Source organism: Cokeromyces recurvatus, assembly GCF_025118155.1.
Source record: "Cokeromyces recurvatus strain NRRL 2243 chromosome Unknown BX663scaffold_54, whole genome shotgun sequence".
Classification (NCBI taxonomy): Eukaryota; Fungi; Mucoromycota; class Mucoromycetes; order Mucorales; family Mucoraceae; genus Cokeromyces; species Cokeromyces recurvatus.
In genome coordinates this window covers 1-17065 of record NW_026251440.1, presented here as the reverse complement: position 1 = coordinate 17065, position 17065 = coordinate 1, and the positions used below count along the sequence as shown (strand labels likewise).

Below are 17065 nucleotides of genomic sequence, written 5' to 3'. Positions count from 1 at the left end.
AAAAAATAAAATAAAATAAATAAGAAGTTTTGAGATATTAAAAAAAAAAAAAAAAAATTTGACAGACAGAACTTGAAACTTAGCACAGACTACCTAAGGCTAAAAAAGCCACGATGTGACTGGTATAGTTAAAAAAGGAAATATTGCTTCTCTAGTAGCATAAAGAAGTGTGTGTTATCTTTTCTATTTGAATTACTCTACTTGACCAAATACTCCCAGTAAACAATTCTCCATATAACAATCGAATACTACATAGTACAACTTTGGTTTAGTTGTAAAGTATTTTATGAAGTTAAGAACAACAATTCTATTGTAATTTACTTGTTTGTATTTGATATACTTGGTAATGGAAAAAAAAAAACAAAATAAATGGCTTCTTATCTTTTAATAAAGATCTAGTATATTATTTACGAGACTATAATACCAAAAAAAAGGTACCTACACAGTATCAGAAGATACTTTAGCGATTATACATTAAGTCTTTAATTTGTAATAACCCTTTTTAATCAACAATATTCTTTCTTAAAATGAAGTTGGTGGAGTTATATGATCAAGACCTAATGACCCTTATATGATATCACAAACCTGACTATTTACTCTAAACTTCTTAAGAGAGATATCTCTACATTGCCTTTAGTTTTAAATAATAACTACAAGTGAACATTCCAATCAAGAAGCTATTATTTTTATTTTCAAACTATTCGGTAATAATGATACTATTGATGTTCATTATAACAGTACTGATCTAGCATCTGTTTTTTTGCGCAGGGAGGCTAAAGCAACAACAAAGCAATAGTTTAAAATAATAATGAACCTTTGCAAAACTTCTTTATATAATGACAATCGGCACATTTTATATCTAAAAAAAAATATGTCGTGTTTTGTGATATATTTAACGATTCTTATCATTACTTGGCACATATTAATTATATTAATTAACTAGAAGGGAGTCAGATTAATATAAGAAAAGTAATGCTCATTATTTATTCATTTTATTTTTGGAATTAGCCAGGGAAATGCAGCATGAAAAAAGTCCTGTGTGCTCATTGGTCGTTTTTAATAAATAAATTCTTTTAATCTTAAGGTCGGATCATGATTTCTACGCAGAATGAATAGGGGTGTGCATAACCAAAAAAAATAAAATAAAATAAAATAATAATTTAAAACACTTGTCAGCCTTATTAATTTTTTTTTACGTCGTGTGTGATTTAAACCAACCACCACCTTTTGTTATTTACTTTCCCCACTTTTAATAATAAATATGGAAGCACCCGATTTTGAGGTACATTTTATTTTATTCTATTTTATTTTATTTTAAATAAATAAATACATTAGTCAATTAACTTCATCAATTCTAATTCTAATTTTTGGTTTAGGTTGCTTCACCTCCATCAGATGGTATTTCGAGCCTTGCATTTTCCTCACAAACAGATATTTTAGCAGTTTCCTCTTGGGACAGTATGGTAAAAAAAAAAGAATTGAACTAGAGATAATACTTGGAAATCAACTTTAATTATTTTGAGTTAGGTTCGTCTTTATGAAGTTCAGCCAACAGGTAATACCATTCCAAAAGCCTCTTATAGCCATGAAGGCCCTGTTCTATCTGTCGATTGGTCAAAAGTAAGTTATTTTATGATATCCTTTCCGCTCCTTTTTTATTTTATTTTTATTTATTTATTTTTTTTTTTTATTATTTATTTTTATTTTTTTTTATTATATTATTTTCTTATTTAAAACTATATCTGTAGGATGGTACTTCAGTTGTGTCAGGTGGCACAGATAAAGCAGCTCGTATGTATAATCTCGCGACTGGTCAAACAGTTCAAGTTGCAGCACATGATGAACCTATCAAATGTGTCAAATTTCTCGATAACCAACCTAATATCTTAGTTACTGGCAGTTGGGATAAAACCTTAAAATATTGGGACTTACGAAGCCCAACACCTATTGGCACACTTCAATTACCCGAACGTTGTTATTCAATGGACACTAAAGCTAATTTATTAGTCGCCGGCACTGCAGATCGACATGTCATTATCGTGAATACAAATAATCCTACTACCATCTTTAAGCAAGCCTTAAGTCCCCTCAAGTGGCAGACACGTTCTGTAGCTTGTTTTATTGATGGAAGTGGATATGCAATTAGTTCCATTGAGGGACGTGTAGGCATTCAATATATAGAGGAAAAAGATCTCAGGTAAATCGAGAAAAAAAAAAAGCAGCAAAGCAAATTTTCTATACAACTAACTGGAATACATAGTAAATCTTTCTCTTTCAAGTGTCATCGTGATGAAACAAAGAATGTATACGCAGTGAATGATATTTCATTTCATCCAACGTATGGTACATTTTCAACGGCAGGAGCAGATGGAACGATCAGTTTTTGGGATAAAGATTCAAAACAACGCTTAAAAACGTTACCAAAATCAACAGGAACCATTTCTTGTACTGCATTTAATCGAACGGGCAATATCTTTGCCTATGCAGCCAGTTATGATTGGACAAAAGTAAGAAATTTAAAGTAAATCTTGTAAAGCATATATGTATCTACATATTAATACTTATTATCTATATAGGGCTATAAATTTCAGGCTACTGAAGGTCAAGTAAATAAACTCATGTTACATGCTGTAAAAGATGTAGAAATCAAACCTCGACCAAAGAATTAAAAATATTTATTTTTTTTCTTTTTATATAAATAAATATAGCTCCTTTAAAGGAGTTTGTTAAAGGAGAAAGTACGACCCTATTCGCTTCTTATTATTATCATTATCTTTCTTTTTTTTATTTTCTCTCTTTCTCTTTTTTTTTTTTTCTTCCTTTCTTCTAATGCGCCCATTATCTATTTATTCAACTGTAGAAGAAGTAGATCCATATAGAACGAAAAGAAAAGGTACGCATTTTTTTTTTTATTTTAAATCCCTATCCTAATTTTTTTTTCCAATTGTGATAGAAAGTTCTTTAAAATTAACTACACAAGCTATATTTCAACCCGAACCAGGGAGAACACATTCTTATTTGCCTTATTCGAATCATGCTCTTGATCTCACACAATCTCGTCGTAAAGCAGAAATTCATCTTGAAGAGCAACCCCATTATGCAGCCTCGTTTGTGTCATCAGAACTAGCTAATGAGGAACAACGATCCCATCCTAACTCACTCCATGTCTCGGTTGTTGCTGATCAGTTTCATAAACGACTTGCACGGAACCGTACAATGGAACCAAGATGTCGTCGATTCTATCTCTGGATGATCTTGATTGTGCTCGTTATTAGCTTTCTCATCTTCTTTTGTTGGCCCCGTACATTTAAGATTCGGTTCAACAAGGCAGGAGAAAAGATAGAACGCGTAGGTGATCCAGCCGATTGGGGACCTAGTCAACAACCTTGGTTAAGAGCCTCTTGGAAACTTAATCTTACCCTCGATAATACAGTGAATTGGATACCTACTTATGTAAAAGAGTTGGAGTTTGTTCTGATGGATCGAGATACTCATTCTCCTTTTGCTTGGTCAAGTTCCAGCTCATTTCTATTAAAAGCACAAGAGGAGGTGATTTCACCTGTATTCAGAGTGAATTATGAACCTCCCAGCGTAGAAGATCCTACATTTAAAAACTTGTATAATGCATGTGGACCTCAGATGCCGAGTGAATTACCGATTCTAAATGTTACGTTACAAGCAGGTAAAAAAAAAAGGGGAATGCTTGTTATAAAAATATTAATTAAGCATATTAGTTATTCATATTTCAGGTCTTTTGTGGTCCTCAGTCATGATAGTACGTCCCATAGATGGACTTTATTGTCCTTTTAATTAAAATTAATTAGAATAGTAAAATTTATTTTGTATACAAAAAAAAAAAATATGTGTCTTTTTTTTTTTATTATTATTATAATTATTTATCTTCTTTTTATATTCCATTCACCGACAAGTGGTTTATATTCATATTCACGGTCTTGAATAACTATCTTTGTAGACTGCTTATAGTAAGACTGCTTTTGTTGCTGTTGTACTGTTTCAAAAAAATAAACCATTTCTTTAACTTTTGAACGTTTAGATTGAAAAGGACAATGATCATCAATATTATCATCAACAAGCGTAATAGAAGAAGCAATAGAGCAAGCAGAAGGAGATAATTGAGGTGTGACAGTATCTTCATGTAATAAATCGATATCATGACTTGTTGTAGTAGTATCGATGACTAAAGGAGGAGGCTTACACATCTTCTTCTTTGTGGTTTGTTTTTTAAATAGATTAGATAAAATAGAAACTAAGTTTATATACGTATGCTAACTTATTAATCATACTCATTTTCACTATTTTCATTATTTATACTTTACATATGCTATGAACAAGTATAAAAGGAATGACTGCTGTAATAGTTGTTATCTTGATAATTGACATAATAAAGGAAAGTAGGATGAAGAGAAAAAGACTAAGAAAAGAATAAAATAAAAATTAAATTAAAAAATTAAAATACATTTCATTATATGACTTTACTTTTCTTCTTTTATCATCATTCACATTTATTATGAATGAAGGGAGTAAAGAATGAAGGAAAAAGTTAAAAAAAAAAAAAAAAAGTGTGATAAAAAATGATAAAAAAAAAAAATAAATAAATATGATTATAAATTTTATACACATGAAAAAAAATCCCGCTTAAGAAGTTGTCAACTTTGTTAATTTATTAGCATATTTGCTTTATTGTTGTTCTTTATTTTACTGATTTGTCAAACGTTTTACACAACTTTAACGTTATCTCTTTTATGGCCTTCAAACCAAAAATAAATGGATTTTTATTTTAATTTTTTTTTTTTTTTTTTTGTTTCTTTATTTCAATTTATTAAAATAAACTTTCTTATTAATGTTAAGCATTTTAGATAGTTTTTAATATAAAACAAACTTTTTTTTTTTTCATTTTTTTTTTCATTTTTTTTTCATTTTTTTTTTTTTTTTTTTTTTTTTATTTTAGACTTGAATTTTTTAAAAAAAATTAACCAATTGAAATAATGTATTTTTTTTTTTTTTTTTTTTCATCTAAACTTTACAATGATAATGCATTTATTATCATTTTTATTTATTAGTTATCAGTATTATCATTTTTATTTATTTATTTATTTATTAATTTGTTAGCATTATATCACTATTATTATTGAAAAGAAATGAATAGAATGAACATGTTGTCAATTCCGATTCAACATTTACAACAATCTGACTTTCACATTAATACTGAAACTGATCATATAATATTACATGGCAACATGGATGAATCTGCAGGCGTCATACTTCGTGGTTCAGTTGTCCTCAATTGTCATGAAACAACAAAAGTAAGATCAATCACTTTAAAGTTCATTGGTAAAGCAAAAGTAAACTGGATAGAAGGTAATAGAGGATAGATAAAAGTGTCAAAATGGTGTCTTTCATGATTTACAAAAAAAAAATAAATAAATAAATTAGGTCTTGGATCTCATCAACGTCATTATAAAGAAGAAAAAACACTTATAAAACATGAATGGTGTTTCTTAAGTCCTAATAAGAAAACATATCATTTACCAGAAGGCCACTATAAATGGTAATAAAGGCATCATCTGTATTATGGATTATACCTATATTTATATTCTTATTTATAAGGGATTTTGAACTTCCTTTACCAGGCGATTTACCAGAATCTGTCGATCATGAGCTTGGTCAAGTTTATTATCGTCTTAAAGCAGTCGTAGACCGTCCAACATTTTCAATGAACTATAGTGATCGAAAAGAGTTACGTGTTTCACGTGTACTTTTACCATCTTCCTTGGAACTCTCACAATCTTTAGTCATATCTAATACTTGGGTAGATAAACTGAGTTACGATATTAGTGTACCTAGTAAAGTATTCTCGATGGGTAGTTTGATCCCAATTACCTTTGCACTTGTACCTATTGCCCCTGATTTACAAGTGAGATCTGTATCTTGTGTTCTGAAGGAGTACATCACTTTATCAGCCGAAGATCATTCTAGAATGGAAGGAAAAGTGATAAAGCTTTTAAGAGATGAACAGTTTAATTTAGGCCCGGATCCATGGACCAAAACTGAGCTTCTGCCTGTACCTGATTATACTTCACATCTCGTCTTGACAGATTCCTTGTGTGACTTGATAAAGGTTAAACATAAACTGAAGTTTATCGTTTCTTTAATCAATGCGGATGGTCATATTTCAGGTATAAATACCTAGTTAATTCTATTTCCTTTTTATTTATATACCTTCCCCCTCTTTCTTCTTCTTTATATATAGAGCTGAGAGCAGCTATCCCTATTGTGATTGCAGAGATATCTCCAGAAGAAGATGAGAATGCTTTACCGTCTTATGAAGATGCATGGAGATCAGCACCTTATGATCCACAACAGGTATCTCAATTAATTGCTAGAGGTGATTTACCACCTTCTATAGCAATATCAGCTCCTAATGAAGCAGCAAGTGGTGTCAATGCCATGTTATCTTCTTCTGATACAGATGATGAAAATGATTCAATACGTAATAATAATACGACGCCAGCTTGGGAAGGCATTGATCTCTCAAGGGTACCATCTTATACAACAGCTATTCGATCAAATCGACTTTATAGTTTTTCTGGTTCATTACCTGGTTATGATGCTGTTGTAGCCGTACCAGGAAGAAGCTCATAATAGTGACATATTTATTGCTGTTGTCTTTTTTTTTTATTATTTTATTTTTGTACATTATAATAGTTCTGTTTTTTTTTGACTGAGGAAGTAGTAGTGGGAAAAAATTTTTTCTCTTGTCCAATAAAAAAGGTGGATTCCCTACTACCAGACTTCTAATTTTAAATAGTAGGTTTCCTAATATGGAAACTATCAAAATTATCCTACTGTTCTTTATGTTTCACTTAATGTTAATCAACTAAAGGACAATACACAATAGATTTTTTTTTTTTCTTCTTTTCTCTCTCTCTCTCCCTTTCTCTTTAATTTAATAAACACGTATGCCTTACAAGTGAAAAAAAAGGAACCATTTTGCTTCTTCTACTTTTTCTTCTTCTTCTTTTTTTTTCACTTCATACCTTATTATGCCTTTCATAACCCTTAGACGATCAGCGTTATACGTTTCCCAAAAATGGTTTTATACCTTAGGCATCAAAATTGCATCTCGACCTATTCTTGTTCTTTTTTTATCCTTTTTCATTATATGTACCTTATCCTATTTTGCTGCCATTTTAACACATGATTATTATAGTATTAACCCCATTACAACGTTGGATGCCCATCCGTGGCAGTTTACACCTCACATTCAAGTAACACAATCACCAGCTACTTTCATTATTCATCAAGTACGACTCGTTTCACCTACTCGAACAATCACTAAAAGTTTCCTCAAGACATCACTCGCTGTCTTTCGATCTCTAACTACATCACGTAAGCTACGTCAATTATGCGTGATGGTCAAACACCAATGTTTCATAATATCGCCATTTGGGTATTGGAGCAATACTAGTTTGACAAAGGCAATTAGCAGTGATAATGAGGATCTATGGATGACAATAAATTCAAGTCTAGGACTACATCCTTTTACAGTATTGGGAAATGTAACTTGGGATGATCGAGGGCATGCGATAAATGCTGATTCTATCATCTTTACATTTGTGTTGAATAATCTACCAGACACAAATAAAATATGGCATGCTATTTGGCAGCATACTATACAACAATTTCCAGACTGGCAAGCAGATTCCTTTAGTGATATTTTACCTTTTCTAATCCAATTCAGAGTAAGTGTAAATAAATCATGGAGTATGCATATTATTAATCAGTTTTCTTTTTATTATTATTAAAAAAAAAAAAAAAAAAAAAAAAAAAAAAAAAAAAAAGTTAAAATTGTTTTCATTTCCAAATACATTTTCAATAAGCATTGTCATTTTTACAATAGTCTTGCTCTCTCTTTATTTGAGAATACAGTTTGCAAAATTTCGCATGATTAAATCAACTTTAGGACTTAGTGTAGCAGTCTTATTTTTGTCTTTCTCGGCTTATATGATGACAAGAGCGCTAAGTCCAGTACAATTTTGGATAGGCTTAGGACTCTGTACAGTACCTACCTTACAACTCACACTATTATTAACAACTGCTGTTTGTTCCAAGGACAAGATTAGTATCTGGGAACGTGTTGGAAAAGGTTTGCAAGAAGTCGGAATGACAATGACAACTACACTATGGCTTGAATGGCTATTATTATTAATAGCATCATGTATCATGCCCAATTTACGTTCATTATGTTATTTTATGATAGTAGCCTTAGGGGTTATCTATTTATTAACAACTACCTTATTTGTGGCCATCTTGGCTATTGATATTAAACGTGCTGAATTAAGTGATCTGAGCCGTCAAAAGAAGCCGCTGCCAATCGTTAAGAAGTATAAGCCAAAGAAGATGATCAATATTATCATTGTAAGTTTTTGTTCATTTTATATATATATATATGTATATATATATGTGTGTATTATAACTGTTTAGCATTAATATTCCTTTCCTCTACTCTCTCCACTTCCCCACTTATCACTGTTTACACCCCCCTCCTTTCTCTTTCTCTCTCCCTCTCTCTCTTTTTTTTTTTTCTATCAGCTTTCCATTGTTTTACTTTTTTTCAATTTTTTTGATTCGACGTCTCAACAGAATTTAATAGACCTATCAAGACAATTTTGGCGTACCTTGAATCCCAACTATACCCCACAAACAATTGAGATTCATGCTCCTCATATATTGACACAGACACCCCTTGATGGATTACACGACACCTATCAAGCCAAGTTTAATGCATTACACCAATTAATATCTACGACTACTACCACCATTACCACCTTTCCAATCATACTACATCCGTATTTGATTCTAACCCGTTTATCCACCTTTGTCTTATTTTTTATATCTATGACTCTCATACTCTATACAATCCCTTTTACACGAAAATATCTTTTCCATCTATTTAAAAATAGGCTTGGACGTCCTGAAAGAATTCAATCGAACCATGCTAATTCACGACAACAACAACAAAGGATGAGAGTACGTACACTGATGGGTGCTCATATTTCTGATCTTCGAGATTTGGCAATGACGAAGGATAGAGTAGCATCTATTGATCAAGAAGGACAGTTAGTACTCTGGGATCATCCTCGGTCGTCCTTTTGTTGTTTATTAGAGCGTGGAGCACGGTGTGTTCAAGTCTTGGATGATAAATGGTTAGTAGCAGGTTTCCAGCAAGGACGTGTGGCTATCTGGGAGATGGAGACGATGAGGCTGGTGCAAGAATGGTATGCACCAAGCCATGTGACCTACGTTAATTTCTTGAATCCATCGACACTCATCTCTGTCCATCGGGACGCTATTTATGAATGGCAAGTAGGCAAAATGACGCCACAGGAGAGGATACCGTTGTCATTATGCCCCACAAGGGCAATAGAGTTGATCTCAAATCTAGACTTGTATTATTTAGTCATTGCATTTAAACAAGGTGTGACATGCTGGAAATGTCACGAGGGGGGGCAATGGCATCTACTCTATACGATCGAGGAAGCAACCAAGGTGATGACAGTAGCAGCTGAACGTGAAATCCTTGTGACAGGATCACAAGATGGTACGGTCAAGGTCTGGCGTCTTGATACTGGATTCGCTATCTGTACATTATCAAAGGGTTATGAATCGATCCATCATCAACAGCAAAGACGACAAGAAGGAGGACGAAGACAAAGACAATATGCAGATGTCATAGGTGGACCCCTTATGGAGTTTAGTACTTTCTTAATGGATCAGCCCACAGGTACTACACCCCATCATCAAGATTCAGTTTCTAAAGTCGTTGTCAAATACTGTTGTCACGGCACTGTCTTTGTAGCCTCCTGTTCATTTGACGATACCGTCCATGTTTGGCGACTTGACCTGGGCATGAATAAAGAACAACTCTGTCAAAGGTGTCAACGACGAAGACTCATAAAACGCTTGAGAAGGAGGAAGGAATGGAATCCGACATTCTTGGGCGAATTAGAACAGAGAGGAGGACGAGGGATCGTGTTCTGTTCTGGTGGTATCTTGGCTGGTGTACGTCAAGTCAATGATCAATGGGAAATGTGGATGACAACCTGGCTACACTACTATGAGCCATCACAAGATGCATCGATACCCATCCTCACCTTTCATTTAGAGCCCAATAAGGAAACAGAGGAAGCTGTCACTACAACAGCTCTTGATACATTTTTATTGAAATGGGGTATTAAAAAGGTGACTCAACGAACGGTTATCAATAATAATAATAATAATAATAATAACAAGAACAGCAGCAGTAGCAATAGCAGTAGCAATAGCAGTAGCAATAGCAGTAGTAGTAGCAGTAGTAATAGTAGTAGTAGTAGCAGTAGTAGTAGCAGCAACAACAATAAGGAAGATGATGAGGCTTATGAACTATTACCATTTAGTACGGTACGGCATGTAGTTGTATCACAAACTTGGATTTGTTGTGATTTTGGGAATTTTATTAAATGTGTTTATTTTAATAATAGTAACAAGGAAATAAAATAATAATAACTAAGTCTATTGTTCTGGAGGACAACATGCATTTTCTAAACAAGAGTCTTCTATACAACGTAATAAACATGATGATGCAGTACTTTGTGAATCCTATTTTTTTTTAATGAAATAAGCCCATTTTTTTCTTTAAAAAAAATAAATAAAAACATGGTTGTCCTATAATTTTACCTCATTTGCTATTGTCTCATGAATAGATGGTTCTATTCCATCCATTTGTAACTTTTCTTCAATTACTGTGTCCATACTAAACTCGGGTTGAATCGTTACTGAATGAATACCATATTGATGCAGCAATTCTCGTATCTTTTGACCTAATTTCATATATGCTTGTCGTGACTTTATCAACACATGAAGAGAAGCAATCAATTTTGTGTCATTCAGTTGCCAAATATGAAATTCATGAACTGAAAGTACTCCTTCTAACTAAATTTAAACAAGTAAATTTGAAACAAAAAAAAAATAATAAGAATAAGAATAAGAATAAGAATAAGAATAAGAATAAGAATAAGAATAAGAATAAGAATAAGAATAAGAAAAAATAATAAGAAAAAAATAATAATAAGGAAGGGGGAGGTATAAGTTGGTCCTCCCCCCCTTTTTTTTCTTTTTACCTGTAGTATTTCATTATTGACTTCTTGTAATTGTATATTATGAGGTACACCTTGTAATAAAATAAAGGATGTCTGTCTCACTAATAATAATAATAATAATAATAAAAAAGTAGGTGTAAAAGCTCGAGTTATTATTTTAATGTATCTTATTTTATACCTAAAGGAACAGCCGAAATAAATATAATAATGGTGATCAAGACACTAACAATTGGATCAGCATAATATCGCCAATCAAAGGATGTTAACCAGATAAACAAAGCAGATGCAATAACACCCACATTACCTAATGCATCACCTAAAACATGTAAAAATATCTATTACATAAAAAATTGAATAAGTGATGAATTTTTTTTATCTCTTTTTTTTTTTTTTTCTTTTTTAACTTACACCTTTCATATTTAAGCTTCCATGTTGATGTTTACTTGTTTCAATATCTAAATTATGACTATGTCCATGGTCTAGAAAATCAAATTAGTTACGTTTGAAGCCCTCTTTTTTTTTTTTTTTTTTTTTTTTTTCCTTATCCCCTTCTTCTTCTTCTTCTTACCGTGAAATAAAACTAAACCAATTAAATTAGCAATAAGACCAGCGCTTCCGGTAATTAAAACCATTAAAGGATGTGTCACAACTTCAGGAGATATAAATCGTTCAATTGAATCGATGAAGATAGTAAAGCATAATGCTAACAAAAAGACACCGTTGACTAAAGCACCGAGAATTTCTGCTCTTTGCCAACCGTAGGAATATTTAGGATCATATTGAGTCTTTTTAGCTAACTTATATATGTCATTGTTAATTCATGTTTAGCTGAATAATGATAATAATAACTCACTTTAATGGCCCACAAAGCAATACACATGCTGATTAAATCATTTAACATATGAAAAGAGTCAGCAATCTAAAAGTCTCGATTAGAAAAAAAAAGGGGGGGAGGAGGAGTTATGTCTTGTTGTGTCTTTCTTTACGAATTCAATTTACCAAAGCTAGTGAACTAACATAATATCCAATAATGATTTCTACTAAAAAAAATCCGCCTGTAATAACAAGCATAAAATATATTTTCGCTTCTCTAGATATTTTCATAAATAAATAAAACAAAGAAAAAAAATAAAAAAGAAAGAAAGAAAAGGTAGAAAAAAAAAAAAGATAGTTTTTATATTTTTATCTTAAAAAAATAAAAATAAAAAACCCAAGGTTTTGATTTCAATGCATATTGTATAACTAAACATCATGACGCCCCTTCATTTACATATATTACAGCTGTTGCATATTTATTCAAATATTTGCATCTAGAAAAGGCTGCATTTGGCTTTTTATAAATAATTTTATGCATTAAAAATATCCCTATCTTTTTTTTTGTGTAAACACTTTTTTTGTTTGCGTATTCTAAATCCTCTCCTTTTCCAGAATCCCTAACATTTAAAGACTTTCTTTAACAAATATAGGAAATATGTTACTTACTTGCCAGATACACTCACTATCTTAGAATAAAGTTATAACGGTTAAATATGAATTACAATTATCTCTGTTTTCTATATATGAATTAAAAATAATAATAATAAAGGCCTTTTATCTATTTTTTTTTTTTGACATAAGAAAAATGAAGACATAACTCATTTTTCATCATCTCCTGTCACCCTTCAAAATGAATGACGTTGAAAGCTCAAACAACTCTTTTTTTTCTTGTAGAGAAGGGGACCTCACTAGTACCGTAGTAAATAGGACAACCTTTGGTTAACTGTAATTCCTTCAAATCAAAGATCTCTGTAAAAAAAAGAGATTGAATCATGGGAAATCAAAACACTCTAAGCTAGAACAGCAACAATCACAGTATCACATGACAATTTCTTTCTCTCTTTCTCAATATGTATACACATATGTATATATATGAATATATACATGTATATATTTTTATAGGATTTTATTAGCCTCTCCATGAGAAAAGAGTAGGAACAATACTACTCGAACTTTTATATAATGAACAAATGGCTTTCTAAGCTATTTAACAAAAAGTACAGTCATTAAAATGAGGGACTTTTTAATCATTTTTAAAGTTTAAAACGTGATCATCAGTGGATTCAAAAATTTTACAATTTTTAATAAATTCTACCGTTTTCTATCATCGGCTCCTATAAATCTAGTAATTGTAATCTAATAAAGACTTTAAGGGGAGGAAGAAGAAGACGATTGTATTTTGGATCTTCTCTTCTTAGATTCCAATATCTTTACTCATTTTCATTCATATTAGTCAACAGTTTACGAAAATATAAAATAGATATTTTTAATCATTTTAACCCATATGATATCTCTTTGATCTCTCTTTCTGCTCTCTCCCCCCCCCTTTTTTTTTTTTTTTTTTTTTTGAAGATTTAAAAGTGTGGCAATTTCAATGATTTAGAAAAGAAAAAAAAGTAAAAAATCAGGGAAGCTTTTTATATATCATTGTAGTAGTTTCCAACAAGATTTACATACTAATTTGTCAAACTGAAAGCAGTCATGCATTTCTTATCTTTTTCTTTTTTTATAATAAAGATTAGAGCTTACAAAAGAAAAATGATGAAATATTCATCTTCAAAACAAACTCCAACAAACATATTTATTTTTATTCATCCTTTTTAATGAACTTTGAAAACGGTAGTCTGATGACCAGTTTTCTTTTATCCAACTGTGATATCCATAAATTACTATCTGCATCTTTGAATTATACAGCAAAGTAATACATGTATATATTTATATACGTATATTTTTCTCTTCAGCAACAATACAGTTTATAATTATTATTATGAAAAAAAAAAAAGATCCTGCAAACTGTACTTTTACATTTTTTTTTAACTCAATATACGATGATTTTCAATATATTCTCTTTAATAAAGATAAGGATAAAGAAAATAAATTAAACTATAAAACAAGAACCATTTATTAAATTAAAGTAGTTAATAAGACTAAAAAAAAATCTGACCTGGAAACCCTTATATTTAGATCAGTTCGTGCAACCATTATTATATGCTGCCTAGTAACATAATATAGCTGGTGACTGTTTATCTGATCAAAGAACATTCGTTATCTGATTGTAAAAAAAAAAAAAAAAAAAAAAAAAAAAAAAAAAAAAAAGAAAGAAAAGAAAAACTACAATATTCTTTTTTTTTTCTTTCTGTCTGTCTTCTCCCTCTATAAAAAAAAATGACATTAGAACAAAAAAATATTGTCTTTATTGGCGCATCAAGTGCAGGTAAATATATATACATATATCACTTTCCCCCACCCCCCTTTTTTTTTATTTTATGAGCAGTTAAAAAAAAAACACACTTTGCTCACATTTTATGTAGCCATGGGTGCAGCCACTCATTGGGTAGAAAACCATCTTGATAGCCATCGATTAATTCTTATTGAAGAAAAGACACATTATAATCATGTCTTTGCGTTTCCTCGAGCAGCTGTGATGAGTGGGTTTGAAGAGGAGTTGTTTGTTCCTTATGATAATATGTTTCTAGGTGACTCTCGTATTGGACAAGTAGTCCATGCACGTGCTATAGCTATTCATAAAAACCATGTTGAGCTTGATAGGGAAATACCAGGTTTTGGTAACCAAATTAGCTTTGAATATTTGGTCTATACAGCAGGTGCCACAATTCCTACACCAGGTAGATTTAAGGACATTACACGAGAGGCATGTATCGAAAGACTTCGGGAATATCAAAGGGTCATTGCAAAGGCTCAATCTCCTATCATTATTGGTGCTGGTGCAGTAGGAATAGGTAATAAACTATTTGTATGTATACAAAAAAAAAAAAAAATAGTATCTAAAATTAAACACTTGCTTTTTTTTTTTTTTTTCTGTAGAACTTGCTTCGGAAATTAAGGAATATTATCCAAAAAAACATGTAACACTGATACATTCTCGGGCACGTTATTTACCTCGATACAAGGCAAGTTTGGATACAATAACTTATAATATACTTCAAAAGAAAGGCGTTAAACAAATCATGGGAGATCGTGTTATTTTACCACCAGAAGGGTTCCCCTTAGAAGTAAAACCCATTCAAGTTCATACTAAGAATGGTAAGGTTATCCATGGAGACCTTGCTGTAAGTAATCCCCCCCCTCTTTTTTTTTTTTCAAAAAAAATGGTTGGGCGTTATTTAATCTCTTACTTTTTTAATTGATTTAGATTATGTGTATTGGTATGACACCTAATAGTAAATTACTTGAACAATTCATTCCAGAGGCCATCAATCCTGTCAATGGATTTGTAAAAGTAAAACCAACAATGCAAATTGACGTAGATGGTTGGCCGAATATTTTTGTAGCGGGTGATGTGGCTGATCATACAGATGTTAAGATTGGTCATTATGCCTGGATGCAGGGTCTAGCTGCTTTGACAAATATTAAACATATGATCTCGGGAGAACCAGTGGAACCTTACAAGAGTAAAGACCTTGCGTTAATCAAACTGGTCTTGGGAAAGAAGGATGCAGTTGTTCAGACACACATGTTAGGTCCTCTGGTCGTATTGGGGTCCTGGATCGCTGCACGATCAATCCCTGAAAATGTTTACGCAACATTTAGTTGGAATATTTTGAAGGCAGATCCAGAAAAAATAACTTCATCGTCTACTACAGTGGAAAAACAATAAGGAGCTTGCTCTTTATTAAAAATGGCATATAATTATAAACATTTGAAGCAAAAAAAAAAATAAAATAAAATAAAATAAAGTAAAATAAAATTAATATGCAAATGTATATATATCATAGAAGAAGAAAAAAAGAAGGGATAATTAATAATATATTTCTTATGAAAAATAGTGTTATGTTATGATTATCGCAGATTAAAGTTTATAATAATTAAAATATTTAATATAGTAATTATAAAGAAAAAAAAAAGTTTAAATAGAAGATGCTATGTTGTCTATTTATTTCTTATCTATAAAATTTAAAATTTAAAATCAGATAATCACAGATATTACCTTTTGCCAAAATGATGCTGTTAGAATAAAATATTTTTCTAAGGTGTTCCACTTTTATTTATTTAGACATGAGAGTATAAAATAAGAAAAATTATTGCTTATCAAGAAACTTCTTGTTTATTTATGAAGATATTTGTCAGAAACTAAAATTAAATAAATTTGTTTTATAACATATTCGGCGATCATTGAAATAAGATAATCAGAGATAATTGCCATTTATTTAACCTCAGACTTAAAGTACCTGGATAAATAAATATAAAGGAAAGCGACTTCAACTTATTCAAGTATTATACTTCTTTATGTTCTATAAACTTAAGGACGTTAGTGCACTCTATTGACAATACTAAATAAGACTATTTTGTCGTAACTAATACTTTTTCAATGCTTCTCTGATTTTAGATATTCTGATATGAATACCCAACTGTTAAAATTATAAATAAAATAACCAATGGTTTTTAGAACTATTATTCGGTCTCGTTGATTTTATTAGCCTTTCTATAATTCTCTAAAACTTTATATTTAACGTTATTATGATATCTTAATGGAAATATCACAGTATATAATATCATTATTACTGACTAACTATTAATGTTTACGTTAAAGAAATGAATATAATAAAAGCTTATCTACTTTTATAATTTATATTATAGGAAGGAAAAAAAAAAGTGGAATAAATATATATGCATAAAAGGAGAATCTTTTTTTTATTTTGAATACCACAACTCGGCAACTACACCTAAAAGTTTGGGTTTATAAACAAAAAAATTGTGGTAAATAAAACAACTTGATCGGAAAGGGCAGCGCCTTTCTGTTGGCCAAGCGGCGATCATGGAGAGATGAACTTTGTTAGCTGTAGATGGGAGTGATTTAATAATAAAATCGGGGTTAGTTCTGAGCTTTGATGATAACATGCTACCTTCCA

At 31.0% G+C, this 17065-nt stretch overlaps 7 protein-coding genes across 7 annotated transcripts; 5 read left to right on the top strand and 2 right to left on the bottom strand.

The window, feature by feature from the left end:
* The first annotated feature begins 1186 nt into the window (after positions 1-1186).
* On the top strand, positions 1187-2791 carry BX663DRAFT_527793 (WD40-repeat-containing domain protein). Its single transcript, XM_051530085.1, has 6 exons — positions 1187-1282; positions 1377-1463; positions 1528-1620; positions 1749-2197; positions 2261-2507; positions 2577-2791. Exons 1-6 carry the CDS (start codon positions 1262-1264, stop codon positions 2667-2669), a joined length of 990 nt encoding a protein of 329 aa, XP_051377533.1. The 5' UTR covers positions 1187-1261; the 3' UTR covers positions 2670-2791.
* BX663DRAFT_527788 (uncharacterized protein) lies at positions 2775-3909 on the top strand. The gene is made up of 2 exons (XM_051530084.1): positions 2775-2893; positions 2958-3909. The coding sequence occupies exon 2, from the start codon at positions 3217-3219 to the stop codon at positions 3808-3810; it is 594 nt and encodes a 197-aa protein (XP_051377532.1). The 5' UTR covers positions 2775-2893; positions 2958-3216; the 3' UTR covers positions 3811-3909.
* On the bottom strand, positions 3839-4576 carry BX663DRAFT_527785 (uncharacterized protein). Its single transcript, XM_051530083.1, has 3 exons — positions 4498-4576; positions 4338-4432; positions 3839-4267 (listed from the first exon to the last, which is right to left on the bottom strand). Exons 1-3 carry the CDS (start codon positions 4515-4517, stop codon positions 3897-3899), a joined length of 486 nt encoding a protein of 161 aa, XP_051377531.1. The 5' UTR covers positions 4518-4576; the 3' UTR covers positions 3839-3896.
* Positions 4577-5168: 592 nt separating this feature from the next.
* BX663DRAFT_533762 (uncharacterized protein) lies at positions 5169-6663 on the top strand (the record flags this gene model as incomplete). Its single annotated transcript, XM_051530554.1, has 4 exons — positions 5169-5379; positions 5455-5569; positions 5629-6197; positions 6272-6663. The coding sequence occupies 4 exons, from the start codon at positions 5169-5171 to the stop codon at positions 6661-6663; spliced, it is 1287 nt and encodes a 428-aa protein (XP_051377530.1).
* A 257-nt stretch (positions 6664-6920) lies between these two features.
* Positions 6921-10718, top strand: BX663DRAFT_301360 (uncharacterized protein). Its single transcript, XM_051522041.1, has 4 exons — positions 6921-7763; positions 7864-8439; positions 8614-10461; positions 10542-10718. Exons 1-4 carry the CDS (start codon positions 7065-7067, stop codon positions 10542-10544), a joined length of 3126 nt encoding a protein of 1041 aa, XP_051377529.1. The 5' UTR covers positions 6921-7064; the 3' UTR covers positions 10545-10718.
* Positions 10384-12288, bottom strand: BX663DRAFT_527772 (cation efflux protein). The gene is made up of 8 exons (XM_051530082.1): positions 12159-12288; positions 12013-12078; positions 11728-11956; positions 11568-11638; positions 11338-11494; positions 11181-11260; positions 10738-10992; positions 10384-10659 (listed from the first exon to the last, which is right to left on the bottom strand). The coding sequence occupies exons 1-8, from the start codon at positions 12261-12263 to the stop codon at positions 10573-10575; spliced, it is 1050 nt and encodes a 349-aa protein (XP_051377528.1). The 5' UTR covers positions 12264-12288; the 3' UTR covers positions 10384-10572.
* Positions 12289-14333: 2045 nt separating this feature from the next.
* On the top strand, positions 14334-15813 carry BX663DRAFT_481534 (uncharacterized protein; the record flags this gene model as incomplete). Its single annotated transcript, XM_051524365.1, has 5 exons — positions 14334-14409; positions 14507-14935; positions 15021-15265; positions 15349-15607; positions 15677-15813. The coding sequence occupies exons 1-5, from the start codon at positions 14361-14363 to the stop codon at positions 15811-15813; spliced, it is 1119 nt and encodes a 372-aa protein (XP_051377527.1). The 5' UTR covers positions 14334-14360.
* Positions 15814-17065: the final 1252 nt, after the last annotated feature.

What these genes read in the sequence shown, in the direction of transcription:
- BX663DRAFT_527793 (XM_051530085.1), top strand. Translation starts at nt 1,262, where the DNA reads ATGGAAGCACCCGATTTTGAG. An exon ending in TTTCCTCTTGGGACAGTATG is followed by an intron (nt 1,464 to 1,527) that starts GTAAAAAAAAAA and finishes ATTTTGAGTTAG; the next exon opens with GTTCGTCTTTATGAAGTTCA. An exon ending in TATCTGTCGATTGGTCAAAA is followed by an intron (nt 1,621 to 1,748) that starts GTAAGTTATTTT and finishes CTATATCTGTAG; the next exon opens with GATGGTACTTCAGTTGTGTC.
- BX663DRAFT_527788 (XM_051530084.1), top strand. Translation starts at nt 3,217, where the DNA reads ATGGAACCAAGATGTCGTCGATTCTATCTCTGGATGATCTTGATTGTG.
- BX663DRAFT_527785 (XM_051530083.1), bottom strand. Translation starts at nt 4,517, where the DNA reads ATGATGATAAAAGAAGAAAA. An exon ending in ATGATGATAAAAGAAGAAAA is followed by an intron (nt 4,433 to 4,497) that starts GTAAAGTCATAT and finishes TTCTTTTCTTAG; the next exon opens with TCTTTTTCTCTTCATCCTAC. An exon ending in TATACTTGTTCATAGCATAT is followed by an intron (nt 4,268 to 4,337) that starts GTAAAGTATAAA and finishes ATATAAACTTAG; the next exon opens with TTTCTATTTTATCTAATCTA.
- BX663DRAFT_301360 (XM_051522041.1), top strand. Translation starts at nt 7,065, where the DNA reads ATGCCTTTCATAACCCTTAGACGATCAGCGTTATACGTTTCCCAAAAA. An exon ending in CTTTTCTAATCCAATTCAGA is followed by an intron (nt 7,764 to 7,863) that starts GTAAGTGTAAAT and finishes AAAAAAAAAAAG; the next exon opens with TTAAAATTGTTTTCATTTCC. An exon ending in AGATGATCAATATTATCATT is followed by an intron (nt 8,440 to 8,613) that starts GTAAGTTTTTGT and finishes TTTTTCTATCAG; the next exon opens with CTTTCCATTGTTTTACTTTT.
- BX663DRAFT_527772 (XM_051530082.1), bottom strand. Translation starts at nt 12,263, where the DNA reads ATGAAAATATCTAGAGAAGCGAAAATATATTTTATGCTTGTTATTACA. An exon ending in TGGTTTAGTTTTATTTCACG is followed by an intron (nt 11,639 to 11,727) that starts GTAAGAAGAAGA and finishes TTGATTTTCTAG; the next exon opens with ACCATGGACATAGTCATAAT. An exon ending in GAAGCTTAAATATGAAAGGT is followed by an intron (nt 11,495 to 11,567) that starts GTAAGTTAAAAA and finishes TTTATGTAATAG; the next exon opens with ATATTTTTACATGTTTTAGG.